Below are 20,554 nucleotides of genomic sequence, written 5' to 3' on the forward strand. Positions count from 1 at the left end.
TAGGCCCAGGGTGAAAGCCCACTGGGACCTCCATAGTCCATTAGGGCCAAAAGCACTACACAATACGAACATTCCAAAAAAATGTGACTTTTTCTAATTAGGATCAGTAGACATAGATGAGTCCCCCACACCGTAGATTACATAATCTTCTACAGGCAAGATAAACTTCATGCATAACTACCTATCTTTATTACTAATCCAACATATATCAGGTGCCCAGGTCCAAGGTACTGGTCCAAGAGTCTACAGAGAATACGGCCTTTCCCCGAAAAAACTTGCTTCTAGTGGTGGTTGAGGCCGGGTTCATTCATGAAATGCGTTTTACAAGGTAGTATTAGTGGCAAGCTAAGTGGGGGTGTCAACACTCATGTCCAGTCGCATAGCCTCTTCGCCTACTATTGCCTGTTGTACAATCTATATATGCAGTCATTTGCTTACTTACGGCGTAGAAAGATTCCAAGTTTCTTTTTTCGCAAAGGCCAAGTGTCATCAGTCTGGTGATATTCTCAGTTTTTTTACTAGCTGATAAACACCAGTAATACGACGTTTTGCCGACGGAACTTCGCGTCTATATATGACCTGAAGGATCCTGAACGAACGCGAGAAGTCATCCCAACATTCAGAAATTGACAAGCATTCATACCATTTTTGCCATGACTACTGAGCTCCCCGATTATGGAAAGGCTGGGGAGCGGCTATTGCTCAACTACATCGAAGCCACAGCCTCCCAGAACCCCCGCAAGTTGGCTGTTCATCAGCTTCTTATCCCGGAAGATGGCGATTCCCATGCGCCAGAAATTGTGACTTTGAGTTACCAGCAGTTGGTGATTTTGATCAACAAACTATCCTGGAAATTACATCGAAGTGGTCTTACATCCCAAGCATCCGTTGCGTACGCCTCACTCACTCCGTCTTTTGCATATGATCGCTCATGTAACGTGCGAGCAGATATTTGGGCCCGAGTGATTTCAGGCATATTTTAATTACATTGGCGATAGCCAAGTTACAAGCTAGGGTATGTACAAAATAGCGCAGGACAAGATTGCTATATCTACTAAATCAGCTAGATTCTTTTACTTTCCCCAAGAGCAAGTATCTCGATTTATGAAAATCTCACGCAAGAGTGCCAGTGTTCGCTCTTGTTATACGATTCGGAGTTTGCGGAAACGGCGAATAAGATCTTCCAGAAACAAAGAGTCGATATACTTCAGGTCAGTGGCCTGGAGGAATTGCTCGGCGATTTGGACCCAGTAGAGCACTTCCCATATGAAGGAAGTTGGAACACACTATCATCTCTTCCAATAGTAGTAAGTCCTATATTTTTCGCCCCCTTGCACCCCAACTCCTAACAAGCGAAAAGATATTGCATACAAGCGGATCTACGGGCATGCCCAAGCTTGTGCCGTTTGCCCACTCTGCATTGGCCGCGATTGATGCACATCGCCTTCTATCGCAGAAGGAGTCCAAAGCTATCAAGAGTCAGCTTGAAGTTGTGTCCGAATACAAAGTTGTCTACATGGCTTTTCCCCTTTTCCATGTTGCGGGCTTTATGTTAAGCTGTTATATATTGATTTCGGGCAGTGTTCTTCTACTTGGATATCCCCGTCAACCTCCGAATATTTCAGTCTTACGTGACGCACTCAGAGTTCGATCTCTCGAAGCGGCTTTTATCCCCCCCTCTATCGTTGAAGATATAGCGCGAGATCCCGAGGTGCTAGAAGATATATCCCAGCTACGCTGTATCTTCTCGGGTGGAGGTATTCAAGAGTCCCGAAGCAGGGTTGAAATGAGGCGGCAACTGACTCAGACTTGTATATAGGCCAAGTTGCTCAAACCGCAGGGGACATAATCGTCACCAAAACGAGACTGTTTGTGGGCTTGGGAAGCACTGAATGTGGATCGTTTCTTCAGTACCCAACCGATCCACCATACTGGAACTATTACCACTTCCACACCTGGAATGGCATACAATGGCGTCCGCTCTTGCAAGATTCATCGGAGCAATCGACCGACTATGAGTTGGTTCTCCATCGGCAGAATTCTTGCAAACCATATCAAGGCGTCTTTGAGAACTTTCCTGATCTCGACGAATGGTCTACGAAAGACGTGTTTCGAAAGCATCCATCGATCCCAGATTATTGGGAGTATCGATATAGAATTGATGACTTGGTCGTCTTCTCCACTGGTGAGAAGATGAACCCAATGCCAGTCGAAAGCCGAGTCAGTGGCATTCCTGGAATCAAAGCCGCTTTGGTGATCGGCAACAAGCAACCGCGCCCAGGAATGCTAATCGAGCTCGACGACCCTGACCATAGTCTGAACTACAACAGTGGTCTCCCATTTGAACTCAAAGGGCCATTCAAGGAGGCGGTGAGTATTGAGAACGATCAAAGTTCTCGAGATGCGCAGATCGACGAGGAATTGATTCTCATTGCCGCCCCAGACAGAGCATTTATTCGGACACCAAAAGGGACACTCCATCGTAACAGAACACTTGAGCTCTACAAGACCGAGATCGATGAGCTGTACCGTTCTATGGATCCCTCGAATGTGAAGGGCTTGAACGACCTTACTTTAGACCTGACCTCGCAGGAGTCGCTTGCATCCGATCTGACTCGGTTGGTAGAAAGAATTCTGGCAAAAGACAGCAAATTAGACGAACAGACAGACATCTTTGCTGCAGGACTTGATTCTGTACAAGCACAAATCCTAGCTGCCGTTGTTGGAAAGGCACTTGTGCGGCATACTGGACAACCTGGGCACAAGATCAAGGTCGACGCTGTTTATCGTAACCAAACACCTCAAAAGCTTGCGAAATTTTTGATAGGGCCTCAAAGCCCACTTGGTCATAGTTTGCAAGAGACAAGCGAATTTAAAGAGGTTCTGCAAAGGTAAGCCCCTATTCAATGCTGAATGTGATATTTTTTGTGTATGCTAAGGGGTCAATAGATACTCCAAGGCAATACCCGATACTCCCAGAAACAGGCAGCCAATTGATTCCACCAACCGTGGCCATCATGTTCTTGTGACTGGTAGCACAGGGTTTGTTGGATCACATATATTGAGATCTCTTCTTCGCCGCCAGGAAGTCAGACAAATCACCTGTCTCAATCGAAGTGGAACAAACGAGTCGAAAATTTGTCTTCAGCGCTCCCTGGACGACGAAAGTAAGAATCACTCCGTCCAACTTAATTTTAGGATTGCAAATCTGTCAGAGTCATTCCTCGGACTCCCTGAAGAGGTTTATCATGATTTGCAGGACAGTGTAACGCATATTCTGCATTGTCAGTGGGCAGTTGATTTCAACCGGCCATTGAATTACTTCGACCCAAATATCAAGGGTGTTGTTGGACTAATTCAATTTGCCTACGCGTCCAAACACAATTCTCAAGTCATATTCTTGTCTTCTATCGCCACAGTGAAGAATTGGACAGAAGACAGACCTGTTCCAGAAGAAACGCTGAGCGCCCCCGAGACTACCGAGACAGGTTATGGGGAAAGCAAGCTCATCGCCAGTCTACTCTTGGACCAAGCCGCCAATTTGGCCGGTGTCAGGTCCTGTATACTTCGACTAGGTCAAGTCGCCGGCCCTGTCACGGAGTTGACAGAGGGCCAAGATATGTCGTGGCCGCGTCGTGACTGGTTCCCAACCCTCCTAGAGGCCTCCGTACACCTCGGCTATCTTCCAGACACGCTCGGCAGTGCAAAACAGATTGATTGGCTACCTGTCGACACCGTCGCTGAAATCCTTTCTGATCTAGTCTGTATCCCGCGAGTCTATGAAAGGGACAGTTCTACCCACACAAGATGCTACAATTTGGTCAATCCACATCACATCCAATTTTCAGATATTGTCCCCTTGTTGGCACAGCGCCTTGGATTGAAGGAGCCCCTCAAGGTTGTTTCCCTGCGAGAGTGGGTGCATCGTCTGTCACAGGGCATCAACGAATCGGGTTATCGCCCCAATCCTGGTCTTCGTCTTCTTGGATTCTTCCAGAGATTGACGAGTTCTGTAAGATCTGTGACACTGGATACAACACTTATTGAGGAGCGATTCCCTCGCTTGAGCCAAGTCGGGGCAGTTAATGATAGGTGGGTCAGCCTTTGGCTTGAACAATGGGGCATGGCTTGATTCTTCAAATCTTGTTGGCATATTGGCCATAGATTGCTTAGCTTCCAGAATTAAATCAAGTATCTTTGAATTATCAATTTTCTTTTTTTTTTTAAAAACTGCTACTACCTAGTTGAGCAAGTACAAAGGGCGAATGATATGGCCGACAAGGAAATTTTGGCGCACACCCCATATTGAGACCAAGCTGGAGAGATAACTGCTAGATACTGAGGCATAGGTACCTATGTAGGACCGCTCCACAACTTGATCGTTGGCATTACACTCTTTGATATTGAGATAACTGGAGTAAAGAATAAATTTGAACATGGAAATGGCCAGAGAAAGAGACCCAGAATGCGTGATAAATAATGCTTTCATTTTTGTATCAAAAAACCGCTAGCTATGCATTATTATCTCAAAAATCTCTAGATATTATTTAAGCTGCAAGACGTAATTATCTGTGATACCATTAGGGCTCATGTTGCAAGATCCCGTCTTCCATGTTTTGCTTGAACTAAGCGGTTCCATCGAAGCCTACTGAATTGACGACCTAGCCTCCTCTTCAGAGACAGCAGCCTGGAGTTTTGGCTTGACACTCCTCCAGCGGATGCCGAGTGAAAGAAGGAATGCAATAGCCGCAACACTGGTTGCAACATAGAAAGTTCTGGTGATCGCGTGGTTGTATGCATCTAACACGCCTGGAAGCTGCGCCACAGAAACCACCCTCCTTGCTTCGGCGGAGCCTGCACTGAGAATGTTCTCTATCTCATGGCCCTCAAATCCCCAACTCTCCAAATGCGAGACGAGTTTGTTCTCAAAGATAGCCTCCGCGATTGCAAGGTTCACAGAAGCCCCGAAGAATTGGAAGCACTGCAGTAATGAGGTACCGACAGGAATATCTTCAGGCTTGAGGACTGTTTGTGTTGCAACATAGGGCATTGAGAGGGTCATCCCTACACCAAGACCCTGAAGGACTTGGAATGGAATCCACTGCTGATGGGGGGTGCTTAGGGAGAAGGTAGAGAAGAGTCCTGTTGCTATACTCATCAAGCCCGTTCCAAGAAGCATGTAGGGGTTTGGATATCCAAGATACTTGAGTGAGGCACCTGTTAGGGTTGCAGAGAGGACATCTGACAACGCTAAAGGAAGGTACATGACTCCAGATTTCGTTGGCGAGGCGTTTTTTATGACCTGAAACCATTCTGGAAGGTAGTAGATCGAAATGTAAACGGCACCCATGGCGAAGAACTCGCTGAAACAAGAGAAAAACATCGTACGCTCAGTGATAAGACGTGGTGGAATCATGGCATCATCACCCCTTCGTATCTGCCAGAGAGCAAAGACAAGACCAAGGCCCGCACCTCCAATGAAGAGACCAATGATGTTAGCACTCTTCCAAGCATGCTCAGTCCCTCCCCATTGAAGAGCCAAAAAGATCATGATGATGGCCGGAGCAAAGAGAGAAGCGCCAAGCAAGTCCAGGTTTTGCAGCCTGCGAAGAACCGACGGGGCTTTCGTCAAGTCGCGCGTAGGCGGTTTGAAGAAGAAGACCAATGAGATGATGGTGATAGCACCGATGGGGAGATTTATCCAAAAGCACCACCGCCAAGTTGCATGCTCTGTGAATACTCCACCTAATACAGGTCCGATAATGGTGGCAATGCCGAAAGTTGACTGAAGGATTCCAATATAGAAGGGTCGCTTGATCAGCGGGATAGACACTGCTACAATACAGAAGGCTCCTGTAAAGCAACCTGCTGCACCAATTCCAGCTATAGCACGTCCAACAATGAGCATAGGGCTGTTGACAGCAAGGGCGCAGAGCAATGAGCCAAGCTCGAAGACAGCAAGACATCCGAGGAACATGCTCTGAAATTGTTAATGGAGATTTCATCTCCGTCTGAAGGTTTTGGATATTCTTACCTTCATCGCAAAGCTTGAAAACAGCTTACCTGCGACAGGCTGCAAAGCGCACATCGCAAAGGAGTATGCACTGCCGTACCAGCCAATATCACCGGTGCTGTTGAATTGTGACGTGATCCGAGGAATAGCTGTGGCAATTATGGACGAGTCCAGTGACATAAGAAATATAGAAAGACCAAGTCCGGTCATGACCAGGACTAGTGGAATGCCAGTCAGCTCGTAGTCGCGTGCATCGTCTGCTTGAGAGTCGCTGTCGCCAGCCGACAGGCTGTTTGCTTCGGGAACGCGTAGATCCTCGATGGTAGGTTTCTCAGCCATTTGTTGTGGCAGTCGAAGGGGTAGGATAGTTGAGTTGGGAGACACGAGCAAACGGAGATGAGAACATTGTATACTAAGTAGACTCCAGGGCTGGGTATACCTGATTGTACCCATGTTTGGGATGTCTTCGCCCAGGCCCACACTAACCCATTTTGGGGGTTCAAATAAGTCTAAATAGGTTAGTGCAAGTTAATCACCATGACTCATGATGGTTCAGCGAGCGTCATTGGCCAACTGCATCTACCCGCACTTTATAGTTGCCACAAGCCTCCTTCATTGGCTTCTATATTAAACATCAGATCTAACCTTATACTATGTTGTACATACTTATTTTGAGGTCGATCATGGTCACTCACTCACAATCACTCCTAGATATTTCTCGATCACTTTTATTTGGGTTGTGATCAACAGGGACCAAACGCCTCAACGCCACTTCCGCGTTCACATTGTTTGCGAGGTACTACTTAGGTTCGTAAGGTACATAGTATGAATTCCCCCCATGAATGCTTTTACAAGACATGCTTTTCCGTTTGGCTGTTGATATATTCCGGACCTTGATTTTATAATCTTCATTCTACTGGACAAGCCATGCAGTCTACAACCAAAGTGGAGTGAAAACAATTTAGTTTGAGACTGACTTGCTAAGCATCTTCCGTTAATTGATTTATCGCCTTCTCATCGCCCTGGGCGAGCAGTTCCTGGTCATCGAGACCAGAACATGATCCAATGATCAAAATCCTCGTCATCCAGTTCATCGATGGTTCCAGCGCGGTCTTCAGGGGAAACAAAGCTGTTGAAGATGTCGAGAGCTGTGTCCATTTCTTTGTTGGCTTCCTCTTCTTGGTCCATCTGCTTCAAGACACTTCCCTTCTTGTAGTGAGCTCTTGCAGCTTCTGGTCTGTGGTATGTGTCAAGGTTGAAAATCTTGAGAGCTTGGTCAAGCAGGGCTCTTTAGAAATTAGCGGCCGTGGCAAAACTCAGATTGTGGAACTTACAAGGCCGTAGGACCGTCTCCAGTGCGAGCAAAATGATCCGAAGCCTTCACACATCCATCCCCCGTTCTATGGTGAGAATTACCAACCGAGCGCTTGTAATGCTCCAGACATTTAACGTGTAATTTGAAGCTGTCATCAAGCCGGCCCTGTGCAGCCAGTACATTCCCCCAGCCCATGTACAATTTTCCATTTCTGTATCATCAGCATTGGAAAAAATGATAAGAGGGACTCCACTTACACAAAGGAGGAGTAATCATCCCGACCAAGCTTTATATGACGCTCCTTCAATGCAACCTCAAAGATCTGCAAAGCTTCATCATACCGTCCAAGGTAACCATAGACAAATCCTACATTGATTTGACCCATAGTAATCTCCTGCGCTGAAGGGTGACATAGGTTTTGAAGGATAGTGACTGCTCTCTCAAATTCAATCAGACCCTCGTCGTTCTTCCAATTCATCAAGTAGGCACAACCGAGCTCGTTCACTGCGACCCCAAATAATGAATCAGCTTTCTTGGCATCATCATCTAGTAAAGTATCCAGCTGTTTGACGCATTGGCTGAAATCTGGCAAAGGATGTTCACGGTTGTTGATATGCAACCCGAGTTCTCCTCGGCAGTAGTGGAAATTAGCATCAATCATTTGTAGCTCATGACTTGGCTCTCCGCTCACTGCATCTCTCAAAAAGCTGAAAAAGAGCAGGATTGTTGGTGAAGCACTAAATCGGGAGTCTGAAACGCTAAATCTGGTCTATCTGTCAGTTTATTCATCACACGTGAGTTCTCATTCACGTACATCAAGACATCGAGGGCAAAGTGCATCCGCTTGATAGCAGTAGCAAAGTGAGCAGCTCCAGGGCTAAAACGGTCCCGATATTTGAACAGTGAGAGAACGTGAGCCCAAAGCTCAGAATTCTGTTGCCAGTCCGTTTGTACATTGCCAAAGCCTTTGAAAACCCTTGGCCACCGTGCACCAAGCATGTCCAGCACTCTTGAGTATACCTCATTGAATGTTGCATCATTCATTTGAGTTCTCACAGTATCCTGTATTAACCGGTGGACACGTAAGGTCTTCTTGCCCCGATTTCTGTAAATCAGTGACCTAGAAAGTAGCTCGGCACGAGCCTTTGAGTATTCCAATGATGTTTTGGGATAGCGATCCCAATCCATGCATGCCGGGTTTTTCTCTAGGAGCGATTCTGGGATACTGTCCGGATCGAGGAACGATATGACTTCTAATAAGGCCCTGCCCTCTCTCAAGTCATCCAGGTTCCAGACAGTACCAAGCGTCTGGTTGTATCTGCGAAGAGAAGCTGATTGCCCTTCTGAGATTCCAAGAATCTCTCGACGCTCTGTTTCCTCGGAATACAATTCAAGGAATTCGTTAAAACCAAGGTCTCGAGCTAGTATGACTCCAGACATTTGCGCAATGGCAAGGGGATATCTGCCCAAGGCTCGAACAACCCTAGGTGCCTGCTTTACGTCATCTTCATCGCTCTCACGATTAGTGAGACGAAGCAGTAGAGTTATTCCCTCTTCTTCCAATAGCTCGGGAACGATGCTTCCAGTATTTCTCAAATAGATGGAGCTTTTGATCAATGGATCTCGACAGGTAACCAGAACTGAACCAGCAGCATCTTTTGGCCAAAAGTCTTCAAGTGTATCAGCACGATCCACGTTATCAAAAACGATGAGCCAAGATGCTCTTTCTGGTTTCACGTGGTCCATATGTTCATATGACCTGAGAGGGTTGGCAAGCCAAGCTAAGAGCATCTCTCGGATTGCTGGCAGATCTTTGCCATCGGTGTCTGAAATGATGCCGAGCTTTACAGCAATGTCTCGAAAGCCGTTAAAGAGCTTGCTCTCCTCGTCCGCTGCAACCCAAAAAACAGCGTCAAAGTCCTTCTCATACCTGTGAACAAATTCGTTGGCAATGGAAGTTTTCCCCATTCCACCTGGACCACAGAGGGAGTAAACGTTCAACGATGGGATTATCTCGCCAAGTGAACTATCTGATCCATTCTCAGGTTCTTGTATAGAGGCTACAAGGGCCTGCCGAATACTTGACAGTGTGTCCTCGCGCCCAGAAAAAACGGGATCCCTGGGCAGTAGAATGGATTTGCACGGCAAGATAGGGTCGCGGTACTCGATGCTGAAATCTTTCAAGGCGGAGATGAGATCGGGGTTGATCTTATCACTGCCTGCGGTAGCACCCTTGGTCCATGATCCGAGATTAGTTGAGGAAGCTGGCTCCGAGGTTGCTAGAACGGACGCATCGGGACCACGGAGCACATTCTGGCCTTCAAGGGCTAATCAGCAAAACATATATTTGTCACATATGGCATTTTTACCAACCAGACATGGATTCAGTTGTAACACCAGAGAGATCCTCATCATCACTGCTTTGATCTCTGACAGTGGATTCAGCGAAGACGGAAGGTCCGGTGTCTAATCTTCTGTGAGCCAAGCCCTAGCATCATGTGCCAACCGTGAAATTTTACTCACACCGTGGAGAGTCTTTGGCGAGGGCTTTTCTTGTGTCATCCAGAGCTAGATGGAGAAAATCAAAGATCCCGTCAAGCGTTTTGCTTCCAGCCGACACAATGCAGAGGTCTCGGTGATTGGAGTCGTGCTCAATTATAGTCTCTTGGTCATGGCCAATGGTTGCCGAGTGTCTGTCAACAAACTGTCTGTCATCAGTCTCGCCCCGAAAGAGAGGCACGACTCGTCATAAACAAGCAGGCTTACTAAAATTTTCTTTCCAATCATTTGTTTGCTCATTCCTTTCTTTTCGCTGACGGTCAACAGTTGCTTCTCGTCTTCGGCTAAGATGACCCGGAAATTTTCACAATCCCCAGCCAAACTCTGAACACATTGTAAATCCAGGGGATTATACCTTCCTTTAGTAAATTTCTGTAGAATGCTTTCCACCCCGACCCAGTCTTTTAGTTCTTGGGACGAAGAATGCGGACATCCCATGAAAACAAATCCAGCAATCTTGCGTATCAAATGCCGATAAGTGTTTGGGCTTTGCTTTGCCTGACAGATGGCCTAGATAATTGCATGATTCAGCCACAATATTGCAAACTACTTACGACGAGAAACATACTCGTTTCACAATCAATCCGCCCAGGCTATGAGCAATCAGGATAATCGGACATTGTATCACCTAAAGTGATCAGCGATGCTCCGTCACCTGGAGGAAAGACGTACAGTCTCATCTTCGGCGAGGCGGTACAGCTCAGCGAGAAGAGAAGCACCTTCCTCTTCAATATTCCTCCCAGATAGTATACCATTTGTTGCAAGTCTGTTTGGGAAGGACAGAATGCCGATGTCAGGTGCATCTAGTGTGCCCAGCCATAGGTCGCCTTTCGAGTTTGTCCAATGCTCTGGAGGTGTCGTTCCAACTCCACCTACAGCGAGTAGACTGCCCCCAATCAGCTCCTGTTATTACCCACCAGCAAGAAGGGATCAAATGTGAAAGGTTGTTACATACAGGGTTCGGACTCTTGGACCGACACGAATTTGTTGGAAACCTCCACTCCTGGTGACTCTGGCACTTGATAATTCCGTCATGGCCATACAAACACATGAATCTCAGAAGGGCAGAAATTATAGAACCAGAAGTTCGATCAGATAATCCTCACAATGTTGCTCAGGTGACCAGAAACCCCCCGCTCGAGCTTCCCTGCACCTGAGCAGATTTGGTAAGTCAGCCTCATCCAATGACCACATGACACGAGGACTTCGAAAAAGAGAGAGAGATTACTTCGTAGAACAATATATGTTCATCAGTTGCTAATCTGAATGTTCTATTAAACCAAATAAGTTATGTCCCAATATGCAATATGCAATGCTCGCAACACTCTCTTCATCATTTGCATATCCAATGCAAATACCCCCATAGTGACAAACATCAGAGGAAATGAGGCAGCAAAAAATATCCATAAGGGCATATCATTTCCCAATTCCTTGAAGTTCATACCAAAGAAACCAGCGGTGAAAGTGAACGGAAGGTACACAAAGGCGACGATTGTGAGCTTTGTAACCAACTTCGCCTGCTGGATGGCGCGTTGTGACTCTGCAAGCATGCCTTCATTACTGATAACTGTCATTCCTTGAGTGCACTTCTCATAGAGTGATTGTGCTTCTAAGTGCAAGTCTTGAAACAGGCTGCAAACTTCGGCCATGGCGTCATTGGCCACGCTTCTTTGATCGATAGATATAGCAGTGGTGGAGCGATGACCATTTTGAAGGATATTGTTCTTGTCGTTTGTCAACTGCAGCATATAGGAAGTGTTGCTTAGCTGGTCCTGTAGGATATCCCGGAAGTATAGCAGGTTGGCCAATGTTGGATTCTCATTACTGAGCGACAGGCGGTTCGTTTCAGTTCTTATCTTCTCCTTCATGACATTAAGAAGTTGTTTCTGAGAGAAGGCAGATAGTCTGAACACGTCCGCCAAGATATGAAGCCGATCGGATTTTGCAAGCGACCAATCTAAGCCACGCCCGTAGCCTTCCGGAAAAATGGCAAGACTTTGGGTGTTCTTTCCTTTTGGCGACCTAGTACTCTCGTTAATACCGCGGTATTTTAACGCACACCTCGGTCTATATTGAACGATTGGTAGAAGTGTGATTGGTAATGAGTCCTCGCCAGCCTCGAGCCAGGGAAATCTTGGTCCCTGAGAGAGGTCATTTCCTGCATCTGAACAGGCAATGGCTATGATAATCAGTAAATATATCGATGAATGTCGTACGAGAGATCATACCCATCCAAGTTTTGCCAACATCGAAGATGGAGATCACAATCTCCTGTTCAATGACGCAATGACGTTCATCTAGTACATGGAAATTCCGCACAATCGAGTCCCCTGGCTTTAGCGCCCAGTTTCCTCTTAACTCGGCCTGATACCTGTGCAGATCGTTAAATGCCCTTCCGCGTAAGGCGTCTACCTCGCTTTGAGATGATCGACGTCGATAGTTCTTGGATCCGATGGTAAAGAACTTGAAGCGAAATATGTCACTCATTATAGAAGGAGCGGAGTCGAAGTAATAGTCACTTCCTGGTCCGGCACGGTACCTAATAAACCAGCGAAATAGCTCAGGGTCGGCGCAACAAAAGGCGCCAATGCTTGAAAGCCAACTTGGTGGAGGATGGCCCCTTAGAAATAGCACCTGTGGATGTGATAATTCGATTCTAGCCCTCAACGCCTCTATGCATGACTGCGGATCAGCAAATCCTTCAAACTGTTCTCGATTCCTATTACTATTGCTGTCCGGCAGCCAATGCTGATCTGACGAAGCTTGCTGACCCACCTGGCTCGGACTGACGAGCCATGCGAAATCTTTGGGCCCCTGGCTTGCAGTGTTTGGTACGGTATTTGATTTCTGCTCAAGAAATTGTTTCAGCGTATCATAAATCTCTCCGGGATATAACGTCTTAGCGCTAGGTTGCTGAGAATGGTATGCGATAGCTTTGATGTATTCATCAGTCGTGCCTAATTTTTGGTTAGGCTCCTTATCGCGACATCTGACGCTGAAGAGTTACATTTAGGTGTGTACGGTACTGGTTTGCTTTCTGGCAAGGAAAAAGCGGTGGTGGAACTGCTGTTGCATCGAAGAGGGCGCTGTGGATTATTGGAGCTCATCTTTTGTGAAGTTCTCCGACAAGCCGGAATCATGATGGATAGATGGATGGATGGATAATCACAGACAGGCACAGATGAACATATATAAGTGAAGCTGATCTCATAGGATAGATTTGCCCGGGTTCAAGGTATGGCACATGCTAGTGGTGACCTGTTGACCTCTCATAAACGAAGTTAGGGCCGAGCCTCTCTAGGCGACGAATCAGCCTCATAATTTGGAATTTCGGCACTATCGCGGCGAGGCGTAGAGACGTAGACAACAAACCTCTCAGGCGATAGGACTTTGATTAATTCATGCACGGAGCCTGAACAAATTCTCCTTCACGATGATTTATCGCACTGCCTCGGAGGCCGTCTATAAAGTCATGTTTTCGGGTGCGTACACCCCTGTCTTTTTTTTTTTCTCGCTTCTGCCTGTTTGAGAATTCTGTCAAAACTGATCGCCTGACTTGTTTGAGGGAGACGGAGCGTCTGCCCTTTTGAGCTGTTTTTATTTCCCAATCACCACACAGGCTTTGTCTTGCAACAACACCCGGGTGTAAAGGGACGTAGCGGCCAGGGATCGGATGCGGGTTCCAGTTGAGGATGGGTTTAGGTAATACTGAGCATATGGGTAGTATGCTCAGCCATCCTCAACTGGAACCCGTGGCGGCTATGCCCATTCGCACCCGGGCAATGTCACCTTGCTTCAACATATTGGCAACTCAGCCCCCGTCTGGCATTAGAGATGTTTTGAAAATGCGACTCTAAGTCAACATTTTACATGAAAGGAACTTATTTATAATTTTTTTCGGATGCGCGCTATTCTATCGTATTTTAAAATATACAATAAATCTCATATATGTACTCCGTATCATGATTTGACTTACGGGGGGTTCTGTATAAGCATGTAATTTACATTATGATATTTTGATACCTGTGATGCTATTGGAGGAGCTCTCGGACCCTTGCATCAGGGACTTGGTGATGGTTGACTGATCACTCTTCCGAGGTTGCATCTCCCAGCACAGTGCTCTGGATATAGATCAACATGTATGGCCATAGGGGGCAACAGTTTTGCCAATAAGAACAGACTGTTACTCGATTTGTATCTTGCTAAGAAAGTGACATGATTTATACATATTTTCACCAAGGGCAAATACCATTGAAGTATCTGCCATCAACTGAAAGATCAGCGAGCTTGTCATAAACATGGTTGCGACACTCAGGAAACTGTGGATATCAAATTGACAGGAAGAGGACAGAGGATCTCTTGACAAAATTTCGGGGTAGGGGATCAATCCAGTAATCGAGTCTCAACTTATCCTTCTTGTTCACTCAGGACTGCATGCGGGATGGGTTTCTGTCACGATGACCCATGAAACTAAAGTACCAGGTCGGCTGGCCATGACTGATGCGGCAATCTTTGCCATACACGTATCTTATGGTGTCGAGAGACCAGTACTCAGAATTCTCATCGGGATTGTTGTGCATGCAATCTAAACATAGACCATCGAAGTAACCTTCAACTTGTTTTCGTGAGTGCTCCACCACGAATTTCCAGGAGTGAGAGCATCCGGTGTATCTCTGCACTGATGACTGCCCGTTCAACGTCTTTTCCTCATTGAAGCCCTTCAGTCGATTGAGAATGTCGCGGACGCCATTCTTATGGATGTCGCCATCCAGCGGCCTGACCCCAATTCTATGTAGTTCTCTCATGTAGGAAAAGATGGTATGTGCTGCACAAGCGCAATAAGCATAGTCGATAGTCACGTTTACATCTTCAAAAAGCGATCTTTGGAGAATCGTGCGGAGTCGCCCTCTTGCCGCTCTGAGTTGCTCTTTTTGTGAGTTAGAATTCTTCGGCCTCAAAGACACGAGTGAGGTCGACTTACGCATAGCGATAGCCGGCATATGCATTGGCTCGAATAATGGTGAGTCTCTCGGTGCCAATTCTGTAATATAGCCCGGGTTGTCATAGACGAGTCTCTTCGAAATTTGTTGGAAGGCATTTGCATGATCAAAGAAATAGCAAGGAAATAGCAGCTGGCGGTTGAAATCCAAATCTTCCCATATTGTAGTATCTTCTTGGTCAATCCATTGGATCCAACGTGTGAACCAGCCCACCAGCTTCTTAGGATCCAACAGGTACTTGTTACAGGCCCTCATTGTGTACCAGACATCTGTAACAGAGACAGACTCTGGCTCGGGGTCGAATCCATGAATTGACCCCAATATCACTTCCATGCTTTTGATTGTATCGCCTCTGAGGGTGGGGTTGTATTTTCCGGCTCTTTCCCACCGAGATGAGAACATTGTTCGAAAGTATGCACTGCTCTCAATCAATTTTGCCCGATCGACATGAAATAACGCTGTTTTAGTTTTGTTCTCGTCATTTTCGGTCGGCTCCTTAATAACAATAAGAGTCACATCGCTCTGACTTGCGAATAAGAAGCCCATCTTGTGAGGCGTGAGGGGCGAAGTGCAAGTTGAGGCAAGATGGTCGAAATCTCAAAGAAAAAGAGAGAGGGAGAGGACGGATGAAGATAGAAGAGATGATACCGAGGAAAAAGAAGTTGGCAAAGAAGGAGCTGCCCAGAGCACCTAACAACTATTCTTCTCTCTCTCTCTCTTCCATTACCTTACCTCTCTTCTATCAAAGAATTACCCAAACTCCTGAGGCCAAAACAGAACCTAAGATGACACCCACCAGTACTCTACTTAATAGTTATAGCTGCCCCGTCTTCTTACAAAACTGCGATGCGTATAAAGAGTACCTTATCAGATCCCAGGCCGGGGAGCTCGATCTCCCACCTTACACGACTGTAAGTCGATATGAAGAAGAGTCAACATGAACTCATACTAGGTGAACAGAACTTCACTGGTCAAGTCACTGTGTATTATGGCAAGGTCTTCTATCGTGTTCCGAGTTGCCCACACAAACATGTTAGTGCTGTTCTCAGGCTCTCCGAGCTGATTTTTTATTGTATTCAGGTCTCTATCTCGGCTACAGTCAAGCTTCGCCAACACATAATAAGACATGGCGTTCAAGTTGCAATGAATACCTCGGGCCGATTTTGAAAGGCTCAGAAAGATGCCGCTAGTCAGTGGTACAACTCTCTTCTGTAGGCCAAAAAGGCCGATAATAAGGACAATGGCAAGGATGTTGGGGGCATTGATAATGAGGAACATGATGAGAATACAGTGACACACTCAGTTTTTCTGGTCAATAATCGCCTCTTGCTATATGTCTACCGAAGAGTCGCATATTTACTGAGCTCATTAAGTCATTTTCTACTAGGTTTCATGCCAATTTTCAACTTGCGCATGATGAATATAGCTGAATGAGAGTCATCAAAATAATCATCGATGCCTTTGTCAGCTTGGCTAAAGTATTACAGATTCATAAATAGTAATAATTTACAATGTGAGTATTAGCTTACGCTGATGGTAAAGCACCAAAGTAATTCACATGTAGGCTGAAACATTCACAGTGACGTATAGATAAGTGGGATAACAATGCTTTTTGTTTTGCTCTGAACATTTTCCCATGTCTTTATAATATCTTTCATACGATCAAAGGGATAGTATTTTTTGGTATAGCTACTATAATAATGAACGAAATCGGGTTTGAACCTGTCAGATATTTTAGGTCTCTTTGTGCTAGTGTGAATGCTTTTCTTTGTACTCATGATTTACATATCATAAGGTCTCAATGGTATTGACTATCAGATCTCCTAATATATCTCTATATAGATCTTATAGATATGACAAGGACAATGGATAGGGATATCCAAGAGGCTGAATACAAGCCCAAAAGGACCAAGCAAAAGAAATGCACATAATGTAACCCTCAAGCAATCAGCCAAAACAATGAATGCTTATTCAAGTTTGAATGCACACTGTTGAACAAAGAGTCACCTGGTCATTGTATTGATTCCGCCTTATATTTAAGCCCTCAAAACACCGAGAAAGGCGGAGATCTCCTCGAATCTCTCGAATCTCGCTGATCTATCACTGAGCTATCACTGATCTCTTACTGAGCTATCACTGGCCACACTGATCTGATACAAATATCATGATGATGTTCGAAAATCTGGTGTCGGCGTTCATATTTGCCAGCCTCAACAGTATTGGCATCTGGCATTCTGTTCCGTACACAGGAATTAATCCTTCCAACTCTTTTTTTTGGCGTGGTCTCGGCTCCTTGGAGATTGCCTGGTCCATCCATGAGCTGCGCAAAGCTCACCCTTTTATCTTCCCCCATGATGACGCAATCTCGGAATACGACCTTCTTCTGAAACTTGCACTCGATGCCCAACAGTACGAAAATGCCAGGCTGGCCCTGGAACAGTCGGCTGAAGCAGCATCACTGCAACTCAACATCCCAGAAGTGACAGCGTCCATGTTCGACCCGAATGCCATAGCCATACCAAGTCCGGTTCATTTGAATGAAAGTGCGGCAAATGAGCTTCGCTACGAGGAGCTACAGCAGCCCAACCCCGCCCAGACTAACGGATTGTCTTTCTATGTTCTGGCTACTCTTTTTCTGATTACTCTCCTATTACAACTTATGGCCTTCGTGAAGTTAGGCAGAATCCAAAGCGACACCGAAGACCTGAAAAACAATTGTTACGACCTAATAAAGGGCGTGCTAGAACAATTTGGTGCATTGATGATACAAATCCAACACTTTCGAAAAGAAAATGAACAAGTAAGACCTGTTTTTGTTCATCTGGCGGAGGAAATCAGAAACGCCTCGGAAGATCTTCAACGTTGTTTTCTGCATCTTGTTGGTACGATGGAAGACAAATACACGTCTGGCATGATAGACCTAGACACGAAACTGGAGGAGGTCAGTCAACAACACCAGGGTCTCCTGAAAAATACTCAAAATTTCCCACAGATTCCAAGACAGTTGGCCTGGCTTAACATACTAATGTCAAAAACCATGTACAACGACGTACCTGATGAATTACGCGCGGAACAGCCCATAATGGATCTAAACGAAAGTCTCACCACCGGCCAGACAAACCCAGCTTCCAAATGCAAAACAGCGGAGAATGCCATCGGAGTTATCACCTCAAACCGAGCTCTGGGTCTTGGGAATGGGGAAGAAGGCTCAGTCCGACGCAATGCCCAAGGCCTGGCCTAGGACATCGGTAAATGTTCATTTTGTATCTATATCATAGGGGATTCGATCACTTGCCTCTCTTATCTTCTTTGAATGATTGCAGATTTAGTCAAGTTCAAGTGGGTTGAAGACAATCAATTGAATATTTCATTAATTTTAGATAAAAGTCATTTTTAATCGACTAACAATCATGAGCCGTTTTCTTCAACAAGATACTTGCGACAGGCAGATTTCAGCATGTTGATGCGTCTCTGTGTGTGAATGAAGACTTCTCGGTACATGTCTAGACTCTGCTGGACGACCTCCTGTCGAGTTTTGGTGCCTGAGCAGATCTGAAGCATGCTCAATTCCATTTCCTTGCGGAGGAACGGCTTACTGAGAGACACACTGTTAGGGAGACCCTCAACAACATTGTCATACCCTTCCACAAGGGCAACCCCTAAGCGAGTTGGAATAAATTCCTGCACTGAGCTGCGGCCACTGCCTCGTTGGTTTATGGCCACGTATTCCCGTTCTTTGATTTTAGCAATATGTTCCGCCATTGTGGCGTCTGTACCAATTCCGTTGGCATCCATCAGGCCAATGAGTTCGGGCTCAGTCAGATAGTTTGGGGCAGTTGTTTTGCCTTCGAAAATATTGGCCTCGCTGGGCTCAAAGAGCTCCCCTAGTTCAAATTTAGGAAGTTGCTGGCTGCTTTCCCACTTGTCGTAGACATATATATCCAAATAGTTTTTCTCCAACACAATAAGACCATTGGTGTGGAAGGATTCGTCACCATATTGAATCTCAACCTCTGTGCTCTGGCCCTTCGCATCATCAGAACAGCAGGCCAGGAATCGACGAGCGACAAATTCATAGACCTTCTTTTCATTGGCATTCAATTGACTTGGCGAGACCCAACTGACAGGATGAATAGGTGGATGGGCCTTGTCGTTGTGGCGGCCAGAGCGAGGGGTCCTGAACTTCCCATCAATAAGTCTAGATAGAAATTAGTTTTCTATATGAAAGGCAAGTCCAGTAAGCTTACTCGCGAGCATATTGGCCCCATGAGCTGTCGGGGTATTGCTTCTCGACCAATTTCTTCAGATCGATTGCTTTGTCAAACTGGTCTGTCTCAGTTCTAGGATAGCTGATGAATCCCTTGGTATAAAGTCCTTCTGCCACCTTCGAGATTGTCAGATATCATCCATCATCCAACATGAGAGTAAGTTTATCACCTTCATGATAGTCTGACTGTCTAAACGAAGAAATCGACTGCCCATCATTTGTAGGTCAACTGTAGTCAAGGGCAGCGGCCGCCATTTGCTTGTAGGCTTCTGGTTCACTTTCGTGACTTTGGCTTGTTTCGCAATCAAACATCGCTCTAACATCATCGTCACAACCGCTCGGTCAAACAAATGTACCCGCTTCCAGAGAAAGTTGACCTTCTTGGCTTCACGGTTGAGTATGACCTTGATGCCCCAAAATGTTTCTGGTTTGAAATTTTTGACTCTCAAGTATCGGTCGACAACGAATCCTAAAGTAGGAAATTGGCAAGATCCTAACTCGTTAATGTGTTTACTTGTGTTCATAATAGTTGATAGCTTACCATAGCTAATTACTTTTTCCTTCAACGCTGCCACCACTGTTTGTAGTTGTAGAGTTTGTAGGCGGGTAAATGCAGCGCCGATTCGGAGATCCAGCTCGATTCTGGCAGCTACAGCACTAGCCTGATATTCGTCCAGATTGACTGGCTCTAGAGCGGCACGGCGGACATGTCTATATCCCCGGATTAGTTTGAGTAGACATAAAACAGTCAACATTACTTACGCGCTTTCTGTGTTGCTGAACTTGGCTCGCTTAACCTCGATCCGAGCATTTCCTGCTTTCGCCTGATTACGGACCTCAGAACCAATATGCTCACCTTCGCGATCACAATCGGTCCAAATAAAGAGGGCTTTCGAGTACTTGGCTTGATCCCGGATGTTATCCGCAATTGGTAGCTTGTCCTAGTAAAGACGTCAGCATGTAGTCAATGCAGCCGCTGGATAGTTACCCACCTTATCAACAGTCTCTTGCACAGGAGCCTCAAATAGTGCCCCCGGAGGACAGGACATCCAGCCTTTGTACTGGCGGTCAAAGTCCAGACCGGTTAAATGGCCGACTACGCTGGTCATAGTGACCGAGCAATTTCCCCAAGCACCACCAAAATCGAAATCAAATTCATAGTTTTTCACATATTGATTTCCACGAATTGCACGCTATGCTCTCCGTTAGCTGAATCATCAGAATTCTTTATAAAGGAACCCACTGTTTGAAAAGCACCACCCGACAGGTGAGTTGCCACTGCGCGAGCAATGGCAGGCTTCTCGGCCACACATAAAATCTTGCGAGCCATGATGAGCCCCAATCCAGATCACATAGGGTTCATAGTGGTGGTGGCCTTGAATGTCCTGATGTCGATCACA

General features: G+C 46.0%; 6 protein-coding genes across 6 annotated transcripts; 2 read left to right on the plus strand and 4 right to left on the minus strand.

Moving 5' to 3' along the window:
• Window positions 1-653: 653 nt before the first annotated feature.
• N7500_004988 (Male sterility NAD-binding) lies at window positions 654-4,132 on the plus strand (the record flags this gene model as incomplete). Its single annotated transcript, XM_056676133.1, has 6 exons — window positions 654-892; window positions 949-1,015; window positions 1,068-1,307; window positions 1,361-1,757; window positions 1,820-2,891; window positions 2,950-4,132. 6 exons carry the CDS (start codon window positions 654-656, stop codon window positions 4,130-4,132), a joined length of 3,198 nt encoding a protein of 1,065 aa, XP_056531133.1.
• Window positions 4,133-4,645: 513 nt separating this feature from the next.
• N7500_004989 (MDR family MFS transporter) lies at window positions 4,646-6,352 on the minus strand (the record flags this gene model as incomplete). Its single annotated transcript, XM_056676134.1, has 2 exons — window positions 4,646-5,980; window positions 6,035-6,352. The coding sequence occupies 2 exons, from the start codon at window positions 6,350-6,352 to the stop codon at window positions 4,646-4,648; spliced, it is 1,653 nt and encodes a 550-aa protein (XP_056531134.1).
• A 702-nt stretch (window positions 6,353-7,054) lies between these two features.
• Window positions 7,055-12,374, minus strand: N7500_004990 (uncharacterized protein; the record flags this gene model as incomplete). Its single annotated transcript, XM_056676135.1, has 11 exons — window positions 7,055-7,301; window positions 7,348-7,539; window positions 7,586-8,092; window positions 8,143-9,655; window positions 9,702-9,794; window positions 9,852-10,032; window positions 10,095-10,397; window positions 10,456-10,515; window positions 10,560-10,790; window positions 11,246-12,066; window positions 12,116-12,374. The coding sequence occupies 11 exons, from the start codon at window positions 12,372-12,374 to the stop codon at window positions 7,055-7,057; spliced, it is 4,407 nt and encodes a 1,468-aa protein (XP_056531135.1).
• A 1,937-nt stretch (window positions 12,375-14,311) lies between these two features.
• Window positions 14,312-15,433, minus strand: N7500_004991 (uncharacterized protein; the record flags this gene model as incomplete). Its single annotated transcript, XM_056676136.1, has 1 exon — window positions 14,312-15,433. The coding sequence occupies one exon, from the start codon at window positions 15,431-15,433 to the stop codon at window positions 14,312-14,314; it is 1,122 nt and encodes a 373-aa protein (XP_056531136.1).
• A 1,621-nt stretch (window positions 15,434-17,054) lies between these two features.
• N7500_004992 (uncharacterized protein) lies at window positions 17,055-18,128 on the plus strand (the record flags this gene model as incomplete). The annotated part of the gene is made up of 1 exon (XM_056676137.1): window positions 17,055-18,128. One exon carries the CDS (start codon window positions 17,055-17,057, stop codon window positions 18,126-18,128), a length of 1,074 nt encoding a protein of 357 aa, XP_056531137.1.
• A 167-nt stretch (window positions 18,129-18,295) lies between these two features.
• On the minus strand, window positions 18,296-20,484 carry N7500_004993 (DNA topoisomerase 3; the record flags this gene model as incomplete). Its single annotated transcript, XM_056676138.1, has 6 exons — window positions 18,296-19,085; window positions 19,135-19,271; window positions 19,325-19,865; window positions 19,917-20,095; window positions 20,147-20,347; window positions 20,398-20,484. 6 exons carry the CDS (start codon window positions 20,482-20,484, stop codon window positions 18,296-18,298), a joined length of 1,935 nt encoding a protein of 644 aa, XP_056531138.1.
• Between the last annotated feature and the right edge of the window lie 70 nt (window positions 20,485-20,554).

Source organism: Penicillium coprophilum (genome assembly GCF_028826855.1).
Source record: "Penicillium coprophilum strain IBT 35676 chromosome Unknown utg000004l_segment0_segment0, whole genome shotgun sequence".
NCBI lineage: Eukaryota > Fungi > Ascomycota > Eurotiomycetes > Eurotiales > Aspergillaceae > Penicillium > Penicillium coprophilum.